General features: G+C 39.2%; 1 protein-coding gene across 5 annotated transcripts in view; it reads right to left on the bottom strand.

Annotated features, from left to right (window-relative positions):
* KLHL2 (kelch like family member 2) overlaps nt 1-20616 on the bottom strand; it is a 143520-nt gene that overhangs the window by 8398 nt on the left and 114506 nt on the right. For all 5 annotated transcript variants that reach the window (XM_007496153.3, XM_007496154.3, XM_056802863.1 and 2 more), the window contains 6 exons: nt 18745-18894; nt 9383-9500; nt 4800-4997; nt 3793-3894; nt 1188-1316; nt 660-800 (listed from right to left, as the gene is read on the bottom strand). In XM_007496153.3, the coding sequence (XP_007496215.1) occupies nt 660-800; nt 1188-1316; nt 3793-3894; nt 4800-4997; nt 9383-9500; nt 18745-18894 (838 nt within the window). The remainder of the gene's footprint in view (nt 1-659; nt 801-1187; nt 1317-3792; nt 3895-4799; nt 4998-9382; nt 9501-18744; nt 18895-20616) is intronic.

The following is a 20616-nucleotide window of genomic DNA, read 5'->3' as shown; positions in this document are numbered from 1 at the left end:
AAAGAATTATCTAGAGTTTGATGTGAATGCACAGGGCACTCACCACCAATTTAGATTTTAAAAATATAAGTACTGAAGATGGAGAACAAATATAACAAATATTTTCCATGGTTACACGATTCTTGTTCTTTCCCTCCCTTCCCCCCCCTCTCCATAGCCAACAAGCAATTCCACTGGATTTTACATGTATCATTGATTAAGACCTATTTCCCTATCATTGATGATTGCCCCAGGGCGATCGTTTACAGTCTACATCCTCAGTCAAATCCCCATTGACCCATGTGATCAAGCAGTTGTTTTTCTTCTGTTTTTCTCCTCCCACAGTTCTTTCTCTGGATGTGGATAGTATTCTTTCTCCTAAGTCCCTCAGAATTGTCCTGGATCAGGCAATATTCCTTCTTGAAATTAATTTTCTATATCTTGTTTGAGTTCTTATTTTCTTAAAATCCTAAACTCTGTTTATTTGTGGCTATTATTTTATCCCTGCAAGTACCTGGGTACTCTAACCAGTTTTACTACTTTTAGTGGGGAAAATCATCCCTCAGGTACAGTATTAGCATGTTGGATTTTCACATAATAAACGATGAATCCTATTAGTAAAAAGCCTTCAAGTTAAGTGTATCAAAGACTTTCCTGCTCTTAAAAAAAGAATTAAATACCTGCGTTTCTTCTGCACATGTTCATATCCGCCACTTGTTTCCACGCATTCGTGGTGGGATCATACACCTCCACACTTTTTCTTACTAACGGTCCGTCGTGACCTCCCACAGCATAGAGTAAGTTGTTTAACACTCCAACCCCTATGAAACATAAACACAAGTAAACTATAGCCCAGTCACAGCAATGCTAACCACACAACATCCTGCACCCCAGTTTGCTCAAAGCATGTGTTCACATTCACAGGCTCTGGCCACAGCACAGGCAACAAAGGTGAATTTTCATCAATGCACAAAGCACGGCGGGATGCAAGGGAAATGGCGATCCCACAAGGACCTTGACAGCCTTTGCCATAGTTCTGAAATTAGGGAACCAAAGTGAAGGAGAAGATCTACCACAGGCACGCAGAAAGTGAGGTGGCGTCCCTAACCCTGGCATTCTGTCATTTTCCCAGGCGATACAAGATGTCAGTGGATCACGCCGTAGCCACTTTCGGGTCCCAGGGCTCCATCTATCTGGCTCCCACGTACCTGCCCCACTCCTGCGAGTGCTCATTTCTGCTATGTAGCTCCACTCGTTTGTGACTGCATTATAACACTCCACGGTGCTGAGGCACTGACGGGACGCTCCATCGTAACCCCCCACAGCGTATAACAGACCTGGAAGCAGGATCACAAGTGAGAGAGATGAGTCAAAGTCACTCAAATGATTAAGAAAGGGTCATAACCATTTTCCTCCCTCTTGCTAATGTACCACTGTACATTTGTATGAAGAACTTAAAAAAATATTTTATAAAGTTTTATTAATAATAACTAAAACAAAAGAACTGCCTGACTTCAGCCCGGTCACAGGTCCAAGAGCTGTATGAAGAGCTTTAAAGCATTTTCTAGGAATAATGCCATTTCTTACAGAAGAGGGGATGAAGACTCAGTGGATTGAGAGCTGGTCTGGAGAAAGGAGGTCCTGGGTTCAAATGTGGCCTTAGACCCTTCCTATCTATAAGACTCTGGGCAAGTCACCCATTGCCCAGCCCTTATCCTTCTTCTGCCTTGGAACTGATACATAGTATTTATTCTAAGGCAGAAGGTAAAGGTTAAAAAAAGATGCAGGAATGATCAAAGGATCAAGGATGGAGAGATGGAAATGACTTCAGAGTTATCAAGTCAAATCTCATTTTACACATGAGGAAATTGAGGCATGGGGAAGAGAAATGATTTGTCCAAGATGGTGGGTGATCAGTGAGTTGATGAGCATTTTTTATGGGCTACTACATGGCAGGCACTGTGCCAAGTGCTAAAGCTGTAAGGGAGGACAAGAAATGGTCCCTCCCTTCAAGGAGCTCCATGGTCAATAATGGAAGATAACAAGGTATAGTCAGAATAAACTGGGGAATGACTCAGGGAAGGCACCAACGGGGCTGATGACAGGTTTCTTGGAGAGGGACGAGTCTCAAAGGAAGTCAGAGAAGTCAGGAGTCAAAGACAGAGAGGAGAGAGCATTCTAGGCATGAAAGACACTGGGGGAAAATTCCTAGAGTTGGGAAATGGAGAGTCAAGAGAGAGGAATAGCAGGAAGGTGGGTGTGAAGTCACTGGATCACTGACATCATGGAGGGAGGCAGGATTGGATCCCAGGTCCTCTGACTCTTTCAAAATCTTTCAGAATTAGGCTTTAAGCCAAACTTTTGGCCTTACCTCCCACCAGTCCCTTTTTGGCACGCCATGTTCCAGTCAAGCTGACTATTCATTCCTCTGATCTGGTCCTGCCCTCTCTGGCCCTCACTGTATTTACGCAGGTCCCTCAATTCTAAAATGCACAGAACATCACCTCCATCCCTGCCAGCACCAAGTACAATCTCTGCCAGATGGAAGTTTTCCCTGTCTGCAAGGTCCATTGTCCTTCAAGAAACCTTCCCTGATCTCTGCTCAGATAGAAATGATCTTTCCTTACTCATATATCCAACAATGCCGTGTATGGTTATCTCCTTTGCACTTAACATATTCTGTTTTATGGAGAGCAGCTAGGAGGTGCAGGGGATTAAGCCTGGATCTGGAAACAAGATCTTGAGTTCACATCCTGCATCAGACACTTTTGCACTGTGTGACCTTGAGCAAGTTGTTTAAGCTGCTTCTGTCCCAGTTTCCTCAACAGGATTGTTGTGAGGATAAAATAAGATGTAAAGAGCTCTGCACACCCTAAAATGCTATATAATTGATAGTTATTATCTCTCAGAGCTGGTGTTTTGCCCTTGGAAGATAATCAATTAAAAAATCCACTGAATTGAACTGATAGCCTAATAAGACTCCATACTGGGATGGCTTGCAGGTGGTGTTGTCCTAGGGGTGGCAATATATCTTTTCATCAAAGATCTGGATGATAGAAAAGTTTGCTAATTACACCTTTGCCATTAGGAGGGAGATGAGCACCATGAAAAAGGAAATTAAAAACCAAAATGATCTTAGTCAAGTGGAGAACATTTCAAAACAATGCTGAATAAGGCCTGGCCTGGATTGTGGAAGGCATTCCAAGTATGAAGGAAAAACACAAAGTATAAATCTGCTCTTGGACAAACTAAGAAGCCAATGAGAAATATGGTGGGGCATCTAGGTAGTCGAGTGGATAGAGCTCCAGGCTGGGAGTCAGGAGGACCTGGGTTTAAATATGATCATAGGCACTTCCTACTTGTGTGGCCCAGGGCAAGCAGGCAGACAGGAAGCCTTGCCTTTGGGGTAAGGATTATTTGGAATTTGGGCTCATTACCACTTGACTTTTTCTACAAGGTTCTTCTGTTCACCAGAAATAGTAGCATTTGGCATAATGGAAACAGCACCAGTCTCTGTAAGTCAGGAAATTAAACTGTGTAACAGTTCTGCCCTTTGAGGAAGACCTTCTACATCTCTAAGCCTCAGTTTCCTCATCTGTAAAATAAGAGGGTTGAAAAAATGGCCTCTGAGAGCCTTTATGGCTCTCAAAGTTTTGGTCCTATCATATCTACAGTTCTTTACAATTCTCAAAAAAAATTATATGATTCAAATTCCAAATTCTAGCCTATGAATGATCCCATTGACCCACCTCTAAGTCTGAGTATCTACCACCTAAGAGTGGATGCTCAAATGAAGGAATTACCAGCACTTACCTCCAACAACCCCTACACCAACACTGCTCCTTCTTGTATTCATTGGGGCTACATGAAACCATTCATTCGCCTTCATGTTATATGCTTCTACAGATGACAAACCTGAAACAAAACCCAAAACATCATTATTCTTTCTAAATTTCAAAAGGCAAACACGACCACCTGCATACTATTAGGGCTTTATTTCTTCTAAAATTTAAAATAAAAAGAATTCTTCTTTTTAACTTAAATTATTTTCAGGGCCTTTTAAATTAGTCATGTTAGTTAGGATAATATGAAGAGAAAGAAATAACAGAACCATTATGTGTTCAACCAGAATTATTTCTTTTTCCTGAAAGTATATATCCAAAGCTATTAATTTATGATTTAGCTCATCAATTTATCAAAACCAGCAAATTTTAACACAGATATATAAATATATAATCAAGTTTAAATAGTTATTGTGAATAGAGATATGGCCTCAAGAGTTAAGAGGTTCCTGGGTCCCCATCTCTAATACTATAGGCTAGGTGACACTAAATGGGTTATTTAACCACTGGGTACTCCAGGCAACTCTCTAGGATTATAAATTCCAAATAAGATACAGATCTTCAATGAATTTTCTCATTGGGTTTTTCTTACACTCATGTAATCAGAGGCCCAGATCACAACAGGCAAGCAGATATGGTATGGAGAACAAATGGCAGGCTTTGAAGTCAGAAGACCTAGTTCAGTTCTTCTCTGAGGTACAATAGTAGTCGTCGGTTAAGCTGTCAGCAATTTTTCTAAGACTATTAGGTATAGACTAGTTGTTGGTCTGCCTTCATGGAGGAAAACTTAATAAATAAAGTACAAATCATCAGTATTCTTACAAGATTATTTAGGGAAATCCTTGTCATATTTCTAAACAACAACAAAAAATGGATTCTAAAATACCATAATGCTTAGTTTGATCTTAATCATTCAGTTGGATTGAACATGTGAGTTGGCAAAACAAAGGAGAAAAGAGCAGGATAAAGTTCATTTACCTGTACTCCCATCAAATCCACCAACTGCATACAACAAACCATTTAACACAGCAGCTCCCAGAGTGCTCCTCCGATCTCGCATGTTAGCGACACTGGTCCATTGATCTTTGATGGGATCGTAGGAATCTACAGTTCGAACCCTTAATGAGCCATTGAAACCGCCCACAGCAAAAACAAGGCCAGCCATGTAGACCATACCTGGGATAGGAAAACATCCATGAGGACTACATAATGCTCAATGGACCATGATAGACTGACCCATCGCATGCTCCTGGTTTGTACATGATATCCAATGAGACAGTGGCTGAACATGTCTGAAGAATTACTACTCACTTGCATGTTTCTATAATTATAGAGGTTTTTGTTCCTTTGTGGCTTTAATACAAGATACAAAATATTGTGGTGTGGATTTCTGGCACCATTTGACTAATAGGACTTTTTAAAGAATGCATGACTTAAATTATCTCTTGCTATTCCTTTCGAACCTGAATTACCCCTTCTAATTTGAAACTCTTAATGTATTTCAATAGTGATTTTTACTAAATTTTTATACTATGCCATCATGCATCATGGGTAGAAGCTCAGGAACAATCAAGGTATGTCCTTCGAGAAGACATGTTTATACCTCACAGTGCCACAACACTGATTTTTCTAAAATACTACTTTGATGATAGCATTCTCTTATCTGAAAGGGTTCCTATCAACAAGACTCTTTTGCTCCGGCCAAAGAGTTTATTTACTGTATAATAAACATTTATATAACAGCAACTATGTGCCAGTCTTTGGGGAGACAATTATTAAAAAGACAGTCCCTGCCCTCAAGGAGTTTACAATTTAAATTTATCTATAAAGCCTTCTTTGACCATTCCATTGTGTTGTGACCTCTCTCATTATAGTATTGTTGCTCGCCTAATTTGTGTGCAATTATGTCTATCTTGTGACTTTTTTCTATTATCCTAAATATTTAAAAAAAATCTTTTCCTTGACTTCTCAGATATTTATATCTTTTTTTCCAAATAGATTTCACAGTCTAGTGGACTAAGCCTTACGATGTCTTGTCCTCATTTATTTCACAAATATTTCATTGCCTATGATGTGATATCATGTACTAGGCATTTGGAGAGAGAGAGAAAGAGATTATTAGATCCCTACACTCAAGGAACTTAAAATTCTTATTTCATATGCCCGACAATGCCTAGTACAGCTGTTTGTCTTCAAAGGAGACATTTAATAGATACTGATTTGATTTAAAGGATACCAGTGATGACTATAGTTGATTATGAAAATTATACCAATCAATAAGCATTTCTGAAACATCTAACATGAACCAGGTATTAGTGAAAGAAGTAAAAAGAATAATACAATACTTACTGCAAGGAATGGAAATTTTGACAAGGGAACCAACAAATAAAACATAAGTATAAAGGGAATAAATTCAAACATATACAAAGTCGTAAACTATAAGGCAGTTTGGGAGGGAGGGCACCAACAGTTGTAGGGATTAGAAGAAGGTCCTTGATCTGAATCTGCTATGAGGCAGTGGTAAGGAGGGTGCAGCCAGAGCCAGGCCAGGTTACTTTTTCAGCCACAGAGGACTTAATGATTGGTTCTTGCTATCTCTTTTGAAATTGGGGAAGCTCAGAGATGGTAAACACATCTAGAACCCATAATGCTTTAACTGGTAGAGACAGCCTTGAGTGGGATGAATTCTCTACTTGAGCATGTGGGCTTCCTTGTGGGAAGATTGAGAATGCCTAGGCAGAGCTCTAGTTATTGGAAGGTAGAAAATAAGTCACAAGATTCACTTTCAGCTTAAGTTAGTGAGCATAGTATGGAAGTGGTCCCTATCACCAGAGGGTAATGCAGCTGCCAGTAGGAAGGACACTCTGCTCTTAAAATCTCTTTCATCTAAGAATTTTAAGTAATAGTAGGAAATTCACTAGTTCATTTCATTTATTCACTCCTTCCTTCCTTCAACAGATACTTAATGAACTTCTACTCTCATGAAATACAGGATATCATTATGGGGCTTTTAATAAGATAGAACATGACATAATAGTTAACACTAAGAAATTAACTTCTCTTTTTCTAAATAAACTGTTTAAAAATTACTGTATATTTGGTTGGTTGGCTGTTCTTCATATTCAGAGGACTAAAATGACATCAGAGGATATCTTCTGACTCAAATATAAATTAGATTTAAGTGAGGCACAGCTGCGTAAAATCATCAGCCTTGCTCTTTATCCCAGTCATCAAAGTCCAGTGGCAAGGCAAAAGTTGGGACAACTGGCAATGGCTTAGGATGCAGTGGATGGCCTTGGCTTCCTCAGTGGCTAACCAAGCTCCAAGTGCTCCACAGTGCCTGCTTCCACTACAGCAAGACTACTGGAGCAAATTTTTCTCATCCACCCATTCCACTGGGGGAAGTCTTCACATATTTGGGGCAGTCACCTCCATCACTCACTGAGGACCTAATTTAGCCATGCCTGCTGAGATGCCCTGAGAAGGGCTTAGCAAGCCTTCACACCTGGTCTTCCCTGAATATCCTTTATGCCTGCAGAATATTTATTGTGGTCTTGGAAGAAGACTTTTGATTTCCTGTTTTAACATCCCGATTTGTTTCCTATTTTAATAACCTCCATTGCTGCTGCCTTCTTTGCTATTCTCTGCATCAAGAAACAAAGAAAGTGAATGTAGTCCAGCTGACCCCTTCTGGGACCTGGCTGGGTGTCCTTGTCCCCAAAAGTTCCCCAAGTGTTTAATTATATACATTTGCAAACATTATTCTGGAACAGGGTCCCCTCGGTTTCACCAGACTGCCAGGGGAATCCATGCCGCACACCCACAAAAAATAGTTATAAGAACCCCTAGTGTAGAGAAAAAGTCTTCTGAGGTAGTCCAGTACTTTATGGAGCAGCCTGGTCCAGGAAGAAAGACTTTGGGACTTGTTTCATCTGTGCCACTGACTGGCCATGTTACCTTCAACAAGTTATTTAATAACTGTGTGCCTAAATTTCTTCATCTGCCAAATAAGAATAGCAGCTATTGTGTTTAACTTGCAAGGTTGCTATGAGAACGAAATAAAGCAATGTATGTGAAGGTATTTTATTGTTCTTGAGTCTTTTCAGTCACATCTGACTCTCATGAACCCATGTGGGATATTTTTTTTGGCAAAGATCCTAGAATGCTTTGCCATTTCCTTCTCCAGCTCATTTTGCAGATGAGGAAACTGAGGCAAACAGGATTAAGTGATCTGCTCAGCTGAAACAGCTAAGAAATAGCTGAGATCAGATGTGAACTCGAGTTTTCCTGGCTCCAGGCCTGCTACTCTATCTATTGTGCCACCTAGTTGTTCCTTGAAGGTATTTTTAAAAGCCATAAACATGCAAAATCCCTTCCTGGAGAAACTTTACCTCCCTCTCAGACTTCCTGTTCAGGGATGCCCTAGCTAGTCATTACACTTGTACCTGTAACTCACACGGTATTCAGTGCACCAACACCTGCCATATCTGTACACTCCTACACACAAATGGAATCACGCCTCATCCAAATGTGCTACTGGCTAAAGTGTGAGCAATATAAAAGCATTAAAACCCATTTCAGTGGAGGACATCAATTACCTGAATTTCTGTGTATGGTGTTGGTATTTAGGGATAGGGGAGACAATTAAAAAAAAGTAAAACCCTCACCTTCCTTCTTTGAATCAATACTTTGTATTGGTTCTAAGGCAGAAGAGCAGAAAGGGATAGGCAGTAGGGGTTAAGTAACCTACCCAGAGTCATACATCTAGAACTATCTGAGGTCACATTTGAAATCAGGACCTCTGGTCTCTTAGCCTGTTCTCAATCCATTAAACCACCTAGTGGCCCCCTGGGAGGCAAATTTTAAAATAGCCCTATTGCTGCTACCTCCTCTGACATCATAAGCAACAAGAAACAAGGGAAATGGGTCCAAATGTCCCCTTTTGGAACCTGGCTAAGTGTTTCTGTCCCAATGAATTTCCAAATCTTGCAACAAGAGTAACTCCTATTATTTGATCAGTTTCTCACTACCTTCCTCACTTTATACCAAATGGTACTTGTTTTTATAATTTTCAGTTGTTTCAGTCCTCTCTGGATCCTCATAACTCTGTTTAGGTTCTTTTTTGGCAAAGATACTGGTGTAGTTTGTTATTTTTGTTTATTTGTTTGTTATGTTTGTTATTATTTCCTTTTTGAGCTCATTTTACAGATGGGGAAATTGAGGTAAACAGGGTAAAGGGTCACATAGCTAATTGACACCCAGTGTCCATTTGAACTCAGGAAGAGGCATCTTCCTGTTACCATCCCAGAGCTCTATCCATTGGGCCACCTATTAACTCTTAGGTGGCACTTAGGATCAGTGGAAACAGGGAATGAGGAAGGGATGAAGACAGGACACTGTTAGAGGGAATCAGGGAAGACACTGAGTCACCACTTGATCCATTAAAATTTTTAATAAAGGTTTTCTACTGGTGAGTCTTTTCTTTCTAAGATGGCCAAGTCCCTTTGGACCAGATCACCTTCTCTATGGAAGAAGACATACACAGCACCAGCTATCCTTACCTGCTCTACATCGCCTGGAAGGCAACTCGGCGACTTGATGCCATCTCTCCTCTTTGAAGTCGTAGCACTCCACACTTCGAATAGCTTTGGGGGCTTGACCTCCAACCACCACCATCAACTACAAAGGGAAAACCATAAAAACATCTCTTTACAATCACCCAGTCACTGATTTTTACATGTCCTGCACAAGGTTTGGGGTAGAGTGTTGCGATAATGGGGGGTGGGATAAGGTTGGGAAGGGGAAAAGAAATGGAAGGCTTTCTAAAACAATATTTAATAAACATCGAATTGGAGAGGGAGATAGATCAGGACTATAAGCCGGCAGGCAGCAAAGAATTTCAGAAACCGCCATGAGTTTCTGATCCTTCAAGCAAAAGCAGGTTCTGAGCCAAAGTATCCATGTGGTACCCAAAGTGCATTTTAGTTCCTAAGGATGAGGATGGATGCTCTGAAGGATAAATCAGCAGATGAATGTGAAAATGACAGATCTGGACTGGAGTAGGGAGGTAAAAGGTCTAGGAGGATAAAGGAAATGAAAGCCAAGGAAAAGAGACAGGAAATTAAAAAACAAAACCAGAAAGAAAAACAAAACTAGATGAAACAGCAATGAGGGTTGACAATTTATGGAATCCCAACTGGTGGGAGACTTTCTAGGTTTCCAAGACACAAAGGACAGAGATTTTTAGGAAGCATAATGACCACAGACACAGTAGCTGAATCTCTGAGTCTATATGAAGGCATCAAACATATTCAATCCTATTCAAGCAAGTATTCACAAGTACCCAGAATTCCCTTTGTATTGTGCTAGGGAACAGGGTGGGGAAGGTATTGGGGGAGAGGGGAATAAAATGTAAAAGGCCTTGGTTTTTGTCTTCACGTTGATTACAAATCATAAGACACACCTGGGAGACAAAGAATAATATAAGATATAATTAATGTGTACTATGGGAAAGCAGGAAAAGATAGGAAAGGCTTTATGGAGACCTACACCTTAAAGAAAAGGGGTAAGATAAGGCCTTGTGGAGGCGTAGGTCTTATTGGATTTAGAAACAAACTATTTTTCCTTTTACAAAGATGTTTATACATTTTCTGATGTGTGACAAGGAAATCACTTTAAAAGACTGATATATATTAATTTAAGGTCGCCAAGGAATTCAGCTATGTAATTCCTAAATGAAAACTCAAGTCAGCAGTCAACCTTTTATGGAGTTTAATTACAAACAGGAGGAAGAAAGGTATGAGAGAGAGAGAGAGAGAGAGAGAGAGAGAGAGAGAGAGAGAGAGAGAGAGAGAGAGAGAGAGAGAGAGAGAGAGAGAGAGAAAGGGGAGAGAAGGGAATAGGGCTTAAATACCCCCTCTGTTTAGGCTGGGCCAAAAGGCCCAAGCCCATTGATAGCTGAGGCAAAGAAAAGAGATCAGTCCCTATCACTCATGTGACCAAAATGGAGAAACAGTCTCAGGGGCCTTCATCTCCAGCCTCCTTCAGAGCAAGCTTCTCAGAGCACCACCTCTCAGAGCAAAACCTCTCAAACCTCTCTAGTCCTCAGACCCCGCTATCTTTAAGGAAACCATCCAAGTTCCCTCCCCTCAGTTCTCACATCTACCAATCACTGTCCATGTCTTCTCTGTGCCAATGGTGGCTCTAGCTTAACCCAGGACCGCCCAGAGGTCTGTGGCTTTGCACATGTCTGTTGAAGGTCCTATTCTCAAATAATTAAATCTTGATCCTTTGCTGCAGCCCTTCCTAAATCCTGTTACCCTGAGTAGGGTGGAGATTGGAAGTTCCAAGACCTGGTTCTGTCATTCCAAGTATCTCTATTGTATCAATTCTAAAATCAATCATGACTCAAAGAACTTCCTGTTCTATGCTTAAGCATAGATCAAAGCCCTTTCCATTGTTTAGCAAAAGGTTTCTGTCCTAAAGAAGGACCCTCCCTACCTAATGTTGGAAATGGGGAAATTTCCAACATTCATAAGTCTAAGATAAGGTTTACAGATGACTCTTTAGAAAAAAAAAGAATGCTGAAAGAGAAATCATTACTCTAAGTTATGTCATTGTAAAGAATTTCAAAGATCGTGGGGAAATAGGAACAAAATTATGAAAAACTGGGGGGCTACAGATTCACATAATAGCAATGTCTGAACACTGACTATTTTTTGAGTCCCTATCATTGTACTCAGGATTGTGAGATAAGGGAAAAATAAAAGACTTATATTTCCTAAGAAAAAAAGGAGTCATTATCTCAGATCACTGATGTGATGAGTGAAAACTGCGTATTTCTGCAAATTAGAATCTAGGCAAGTGAAGGAAATTTTAAGATCCTTGAAGAAAAAGGTGAAAGACAGCTAAGGTATAAAAATGTGTAGGTCCTAATATTCTAGCACTGAATGCAAATAAATAGCATGAGACAAGGTGGTATGTATGTTGTCCCCACAAAATGTGAGAGAGAAGTTTTTTGAAATTATAGAATCCTACTTAATTGGGTGATCAATTGAATTGTGGAATTATATATCCTTTGAAGTTCCAAATGTGTGTCTACTTGGTGATTTAGATTTAGTAGAAAGGCATAGATACACTATAAATGTATATGTTTGTTGGAAATTAATGTTTTTTCTTTAGGAAATAAATTCAGACATGCATAAAGTGTTAGTCCTAATACAGTCATTGATTTTACTCCTCCCAAAAAGGAGGAACAAAGCCAACACTTTCATCTATTAAAGACAATAATGTGGTAGCTCTATTTATATATACGTATACATACATGTATACTGTAGTAAGCAAAGGAAGACGCAAAATGATTGGCAGGAGCACGTGCCACAGAATCACATGAGAGCCTGGGTCAAGATTCTAAGGGGGTTTGTGGTGAAACCAGACTTCTTGCTGAAGCTCTTGGAGGTAGCTGTGATTTCCACCTTTCTACGAGATATCTGGCCCTTTGTGAGATACCAGCTTGAGGAGAGAAGACTTGAACAGGCTGCTGGCAGCTAGATTGAAGACCAGGGAAAGAACTATCAAATCTCTTCTGGACCTAATTTGGACTTTACTTCTGGGATTTTGGCCCATATCTGGATTCTGCTTGTGAGGTTCTGTTTGGGGGGGATTTAACTTATTTGGCTTAGATAAGTTAGACAATAGGATAGTATTAAGGAAATTGGTTTGGGGATAAGATTAAGAAATTTCCCTTCTCCTTTGTTACCCTCATTCCTAACCCATTTCCCCATCAATAAACTTAAAATATTTAGATGTTTACCACTTGTCTCTTCCCTTTAAACATCCCATAATAATAATAACACACACATATTTCTATGCATGAGGATCTGAGTCAAAGTATCCAGCAATAATGAGATTAGAAGGAATAACTTTAGAGAAAAAGTGAGAGCAGTGATAATTGCATGAGGTGAGGAGTTAGTGCTAAAAATTCACTTTAATAACACCAACAAACAGTTGTTAGAAACCCTGAAACTCTAATCTCTCAAAATCTCAAAGGATCCCAGTTTGAAGAACACCATACTAAAGGTGGTGTGTGTGTGGGAGAAGGAAAATGGAATTTCAGCCACTGAAAAGCTCATAAAAGTGGGGTAGTATTTTGAACAAAAAGCCACAAATGGAACAAACTTGATAGAAAGGTAAGTAAGGGATTTAAGATCTCTTGAATGTCTCTTCCTAGATTCCCTGCAAGTAAAGTAACCAACATGAAATTGTTTCTTCATTTCTTGAAGAGCAAGTCATAACTGGTAATAAGAGCAACAATTAATAATGTAGAGTGCTTTAAAGTTTTATAAAGTATTAATTAGCAATTTTATCCCATTTGATCCCCAAAACAATGCTGAGAGATGGGTTCTATTATCATCCCCATCTGACAGATGAACAAAGAGGCAGAGTTTAAGAGACTTGCTTGGGATTACACTACTAATAAGTGTCTAAGGCTGGATTTGAACACAGGTCTCCTTGATACAAAGTCCAGAGCACTATCCATTGCATTTCCTTTCCTTTCACATCTATACTAATAATTTCAGTGACTCTGGCAGATAAAAAAATACACAGATACACAGCATTAAATCTATTTGTAGAATATTTATAAGTCCTAGACAGGGCAGTGGATTCAATAATGAGGAAAGAAAGAAAAGCAGTAAAAGTATAGTGGTATAGTGAAGATGCTGAAAACAAAGGAAAAACGATGGCTTGTAAAACACCCCCCAGGATTTAGGGGTGAGGATAAAAACAAAAACAAAAATGAAGGGTTGAGATAAGCGAAAATACTCAGGGGGTCAACTAGGTGGAACGGTGGATAGAATATCAGGCCCAGAAACAGAGGGTCCTGGATTCAAGTGTGGCCTCAGACACTTCCTAGCTATGTGACCCAAGGCAAACCACTTAATCCCTGTTTGCCTAGCCCATGCCATTCTGTCTTAAAATTGCTACTAAGACAGATTTTTTTTTCTTAAGTACTCATTCAAATACTGCAGTAGGGCCAGTGCAAATACCTACCCCACCAGCTCAACAAACAAGAAGAACCCTAATCAGTTACAAAAAACCCCAAATGAATTCTGATAAAAAATGATAATGAAGCTGTGAGTGCTAAGAGTAAGGCAGAATCTTCTTTAGGCAGAACCCTGAAATATTGCCCTTGGCATTCACATCCCATTTCACCAGGAGACTTCTTGCTAGGAGGCACTGGCTCATTACCCTGATACCTCTAAGGGTGGGAAGTACGGGCAGATTTTTTTTGTCTCTGCTAAAATTTAAGACTGCTCTAGAGATGACAAACTGGGTTCCTTATGGAGGACAAACTCTCAAGATAGGATCAGATACATATCCACGGAAGCAACAGAACTGAGCTTAGAGTAAATTCCTGAAGAACAGATGGGAAAATGCTACCTTCCAAAAGCAGGAAACACCAAGAAGGCAGCAGATCTCTCTGCACCCAGAAATATCAGACTAGGAATCAAGACTGGAAACCGGGGTCCCCAAATAGGAGAGACATAGAGCACCTGAAACAGAGCAAGCCTCCATGGCTTATTATAGTGGACTACAAGAATATTCTCCCTCAAGTTCAAGAAAGCAAGAATGAAGGAATTAAGAGGTCCATTAGCCCTGTGGTTCAGATAAACCCGTCAAAGATTACACTCACTTTCAACAATTCATAAATAGGATTCAAACAGACCAGATGACCAAGATTTATTTAAAGAATGAGCAAGAGAGAAGAGGAGGGAAGGGGAGAAGAAGAGAGAGCAGAGAGCAAAGGGGAGACAGAATTTGTGAAAGCTAGAACAGACAGTTCAAATCAAAGTACTATTCAAGTGACAAGGAAATGCTAGAAATGAGAGGTAAATAGAACAATGGAGAAGAAACTTGAAAAGGCCTTTGGCTTAAAACTACAGTCAGTAAAAATGAATCAAATGTCAGAAAAGGAGTTAAGGAGGGTCCTTTGCAAATAGAGAATGAAAAATACCAGTCAATGGTGGGGAAGAAGGCAAGAAACAGAGGCTAAATTTAAATTGACCAAGAAATGGAATTTTTTTCTTAAACTTGGTTTTTGCAAGAATAAAAAAAATATTTTAAGATAATACAGATGCAATGAACACTTGAAAGGTTAGCTACTGAAAAAAAGCAGGTAAGGGAATATTTAGAAAAGGGGAACATTTACAAAATTAGCAGGCGGCATTAATTCTAAGATATTAAGAGGACTAGTACTTACTGGGCTACTCAGAATAATTTTTGTTAAATCTTGGAGAATTGAGAGACCAAAAAACTTGAAAAAGGCAGACACTGATCTTAAAAATAGAGAAGGAAGTGAATGTCTTGAAACTACCTCTTGGTAAGAATGCTGCTCTTTGGGGGACCAAACAGGTAATTCATTAGTGTTGGGAATTTATCTGTAACTTATCATCTTGGGAACCTGAAGCCCTGAGAGGTAAGTTAGAACTTGAATCCCGGCCTTCCTGTCTGAGAGACTGGTCTGCTATGTGTTAAATCACAGCATCTCCCAGACTATTTATTTTCTTGGTTTCTATTTTGTTTTTAAACCCTTACTTTCTGTCTTAGTATCAATTCTAAGATAGAAGAGTGGCAAGGGCTAGGCATTGGGGTTAAGTGAATTACTCGGGGTCACACAACTAGGAAGTATCTGAGGCCAGATTTGAACCCAGGAGCCTCTGGACTCCAGATCTGCTGCTCTATCCACTGTGCTAACTAGCTGCTCCTCTTTTGCTATTTATTAAATATATAAATAAATATTTCAAGGAGGAGAAAATCTCATCAGTCTTAGGGAGTAACAGAATTATGAATAAAAGGAAGCAAGTCCAATACAATTGTAAGTAGTACTAAAACTCATTTGTCAAATCAAACAATAATTTCTTTCTGGCTTAGCAACATACTTGAAATTTTATTCAGAATACAATGTCAGAGGCTGGAATTTATAAAAGAATTATCCAGGGGATAGTGCTGAAGTCCAGTTCTAATTTAAAATATTTATTAACTCTCTAGAAAGAGGAATAAACAACACATTGGCAAAATCACTGGATGATTCTAAGTTAGAGATATTGTTAATATCAGGGAAGACAGAAAAATAATATCAACAGCAACTCTTAAGAGCTAAAAATATGGATAAAATTACCACCATGAAATTTAATTTGAAAAGAAAAGTTAATACATCAAAGGGAAACTATCCAAAACACTGAATTTACTGAGACAGCAATACCAGAGGAAAGAAATGAGACAGCAATACCAGAGGGATAGTTATAATCACACACACAGAAATAAGAAAAGATAACAATGGACAAAAAAAATTAACTCATATTTCTTAATGTCATACAGACATACACAACCAAAAAGGTCATAAAAGGAGGAAATGAATCAAAGATTATCCTCCCCACATTCCTAGTAAGGTCATTCCCCAATATGTGCCCTATTGGGCTCGGGCTTGCGAATTCATGAAGATTCAGATGGAGTGAAGAGATTCCCACAGGGACAAAGAAAGCTGAGAAGGGGTTTGTTTATGAGGAAAAATCAAGGCAGTAAAATGTAAATAGATTTGCTAAGGGGGAAGAAATGAAAGAGGACAGCTGAGGAGAATAGATTTAAAGCTGAAAGGGCCCTTGGAGATTATCTAGCTCAACTCCTTCAATTGACAAATAAGGAAACTGAGGTCTAGAGAAAAAGAGGGAGTAGAGGAGAAACTTGCCTAGGTTACTTGCCCAGGGTCATAGAGAACAAAGCTGTGGGGCAGGGATTCAAATCCAGTATGAATTGATATTAAATTTCTAAAATGCTTAAGAATCCGAAAGGCAGAATACAAGTAGATGAATTGACTAACATAGGAATATGTCTGTCCCAACCATTTGGAAAGAAATGAAAGAAGGAAAAAAGAAGGAAAGGAAGGAGGAAAGGAAGGAGGAAAGGAAGGAAAGAAGGGAAGGAAGGAAGGAAGGAAGGAAGGAAGGATGGAAGGAAGGAAGGAAGGAAGGAAGGAAGGAAGGAAGGAAGGAAGGAAGGAAGGAAGGAAGGAAGGAAGGAAGGAAGGAAGGAAGGAAGGAAGGAAGGGAGGGAGGGAGGGAGGGAGGGAGGGAGGAAGATCTTTCACGAGTAAGGAAAGAATTAAATAATCTTCCCTATTTCTAGTTTACATTTGTTGTGAAATAAAGGTTCTTAACCTTGGCATCTATAAACTTGTATTTTAAAAATATTTTATGATAGCTGAATTTCAAAATAAGGTATTCCTTCCACATTAAGACTTTCCCCATTGTGGTTTTTGTATATTGCAGGTCAATATAAGTAATTAAATGGGAATTTGTAGAGAGTTTTGCTTACACTGCAGGCAACTCAAAAAGACCAGCAAATGACAAAGCAGAAGGTTGGAAACTCAGAAATACAGGTGGCTCAGTGGACTGAGAGCCAGGCTTAGAGATGGGAGGTCTTGGGTTCAAAAGTGGCCTCTTCTGCTTTAGAACCAATACACAGTATTGATTTAGACAGAAGGTAAGAATTAGGAAAAAAACTCAGAAATATACAAAATATGTATATAATCAGTAGATTTTATCTTTTAATATCATAAATATATACAATTTATTTTTTAAAGTTAAAATAAGTAAAAAAGGTAAAGTTTACAAAAAGAATGCAAAAGCCAGCAAATGACACACAAACACTAGAAATGTAACAATATCTTAAGGTTGACCTACATAAAGCCTATGACCAAATACTTAACCCAAATTTTACAATAATGTACTGTAAACACCCCATATAAGAAAAAATTAAAAATTCAGTTTGCTTCTCTGGTATGAAGGGAGGACCAAAAAAATTTACTGGAATTTTCCAGATCACAGGAGTGCCATGCCCCTAACCCCCAAGCTCCTTGAGGGGAGAGACTGTCCTGCTGCCTTCATTTGTCTCATATGTGCTTAGCATATTAGCCCGACATGTCCCAAGTGCTTAATAACTGCTCCCTGTGTAATTAGACTCTGTTACCCTAAAAACTACGATTCCAAGCATCCTCAGTTTTTAGGGTAAATAGAAGCGAGATCTATAATTGGTTTCCTTTGTAATTTACTTTGTATACTTTAAAATCTCATTCTGAGAAGGAGTCCATCATGGGTTTAATCAGATTGCCAGAGGGGTTCATGACACCTCAAAGTTAAGAACCCTTTTGCTGTGAAATAACTTGAAACCTAGGCTTCTACTCAATAAAATAATTTATAGGAGGGTCTTCCCCTCCCCCCCCCCCAACTCTGTGATTACTTCTCTGTTCTCAAGTTAGACTATATAAAACTCTGAGGCAACCAAATATGCCTGCCTTTGGGGCATGAGAGATGTTTCATAATTTACAGGAGGAAGAACACAAAACTTGAAAAACCATGGAATTCACATCCACATCATCTAATAGGAATTTGGTTTTATTTTTTAAATCAAAGCCAGAGAACTCTAGGAAGAAGAAAGTTAGACATACTAGCCACAAGTTTCAGTATATAGATACTACACAGTGAAATGGTGAAGTAGATGGTGCTTTGCACAAGGACTGGAACATAGCACGTATTTAATAAATATTTCCTGATTAATTGAACAATTGTATATAGGTCACTGGGCCTGGAGTTAGAAAGACTAGAGTTCAAATCTGGATTCAGACACTCCCTAGCTATGTGAAAAGTCACTTAAACTATTTGCCTTGGTTATCTCAACTGTAAATTGGGGATCGTAATAGCCCCTAATTCCCAGGGCTGTTAGGATGAAATGAGAATTAATTATAAGGAGCTTAGCAGAGTGCCCAGCATATAGTAGGTGCAATAAATGCAATAACTATTATTATACAAAAATCTTGTTCATGTGATGAGGCAAGAGAAGGCCACCTGGCATGCCCGCCCTTACTTACTTTGGGCAGGCTCATGGGTGTTCGGAGTCGAGTCCGGGCACTCTTCATCAGTGTACGCTGCTCAGAGGGCAGCAGGTGGTACTTCATGGCTTCGATGAGGTAATCTTTGCAGGCGCTGCTGTTCTTCACCAGTGTTTCCTCTTCAACCCTCTGCAAAAAAAAGGGGACAGGTTGGCATACTCCATCAGAAATGGGGACGCAGAGACCTACTAAGTACAATGGAAATCGTTACACATCCAAGGAAAGGGCAACTGAAATGCAGCCTAGAAAGCAAGAAAGGAAAATCTAAGCTGTTTTAAGAGTGTTGAGCTAAAGGGCCTGATGGGGAAAAGGTCTGGAGTGAATAGTGTGCTTACTCATCAGTGTTTAACAATTAGCTCTCTTTGGGGGGGGAAATGTATACATGACACACTTTTAAGTTAATCTGAATTTTTACATTTCTCCATCACTTTCTTAAATGTAGACAATCCACCAAATGGTAAATCAAAGCCAGACTTGTAGCATTTGCTGATGTCTAAGGCGTAAACATAGTGACAATTCAACAGTGGGCTCCCTCAAGCTGGTATGACTAGAATGGAGGTATTAATGAGGGAAGAGGGCATGAAACAATGTTGCTGAGAATGCTGGAGGAAGCCTCACTTCTATATTAATTTAAAAATAAAGTCAAATTGGAGGAAGAACAAAAACCATGGCAAGAAGGCTGGGGTTTGATGCCAGAAATCTCATGTGAAATATTATAAAAAACAGCCAAAAAAGGTTTTAAAAAATACTTCAAAACACTGTTTCCCTATCATAGGTAATAGTATCCCTTGATATGATTAACTTTATTTTTACTTTATTTTTATAATTAACTTTAGAATCAGGCAAGTCTTCAAAAATTTCAGAGAAATTATATCTCAAGTGGGATATGGAAACCCCAAAGAGCCTCACCATCCCTTCCCTATACATTGCAATAACTTCCTGACTTTCTGGCTTCCTACCCACAGGCCAGATGACAAATCCCCTCCCCTGAAACTCAGAATTCTATTCCAGTGCTAGGATGGTTCAGCTCCTGCCTTACCTAACCTGGAATTAGGATTCCATGTCACTTCCCCATTATTTCCAAATCCTAATGGCTCATACAAACTCTCTCCTTTTTCTATTTTTCCTTTATGTGTTGGTACCACCCAACCCACCCCATTAGAAGTAGAAGTTCCTCAAGTGCAGAGATTTTCTTGGTTGCTTTTATCTGGGCTGTTGTGTTTAGCACAAAAGCCTGGCACAAAGTAGGCATTTAATAAATGAACTCCCCATATCATCACGTCAGTTGATTACATGGTGCCTGGGAGAACATTTCTGAGTGTCTGAGAACATGGAAAAATATTTTCAGACCTGTTCTTTTGAGGAAGTTGAAATTAGTATGGATTAATTCAGTGACTCTAATTAATGAAATTTAAAAAAACCATTCTAAGTATGTTGCTTAACCAAGAAAGGACAAAGTTTTCAGTTTTATAGGGCATAATTAAGATTGAATTTATTCCTTTTTGTTCAAAGTAAATTGTGTTTCCTCAGCTTGAAGTTACTGATATAATTATATATACATCAGTTTCAAATAATTACATTTCATGGATTTTAATTAACATTGGTTTCAATGTATTTCTTCATTTTGGGGGACAGACTTCCCTTTGAAGAGTTCCATTTTCACAACCAAAATCTGTTAAAAAAGCAAATAAAGTTAAGACTATCCCAGTAATGCCTGGTGATGATTTCACAGGAAACAGTTACTCAGACAAAAAGTATCAACAGCAACAGGGTCTTAACATGAGAACACAGTAAGATCAGTCCCATGTGACTGTAGGGGCTACAAAATGGTAACTCCTGTTAAGCCTCTGG

This window comes from Monodelphis domestica, chromosome 6 (assembly GCF_027887165.1).
Source record: "Monodelphis domestica isolate mMonDom1 chromosome 6, mMonDom1.pri, whole genome shotgun sequence".
Classification (NCBI taxonomy): Eukaryota; Metazoa; Chordata; class Mammalia; order Didelphimorphia; family Didelphidae; genus Monodelphis; species Monodelphis domestica.
The sequence above is the reverse complement of the archived record's forward strand: the minus strand, read 5'-3'. Positions and strand labels throughout refer to the sequence as shown.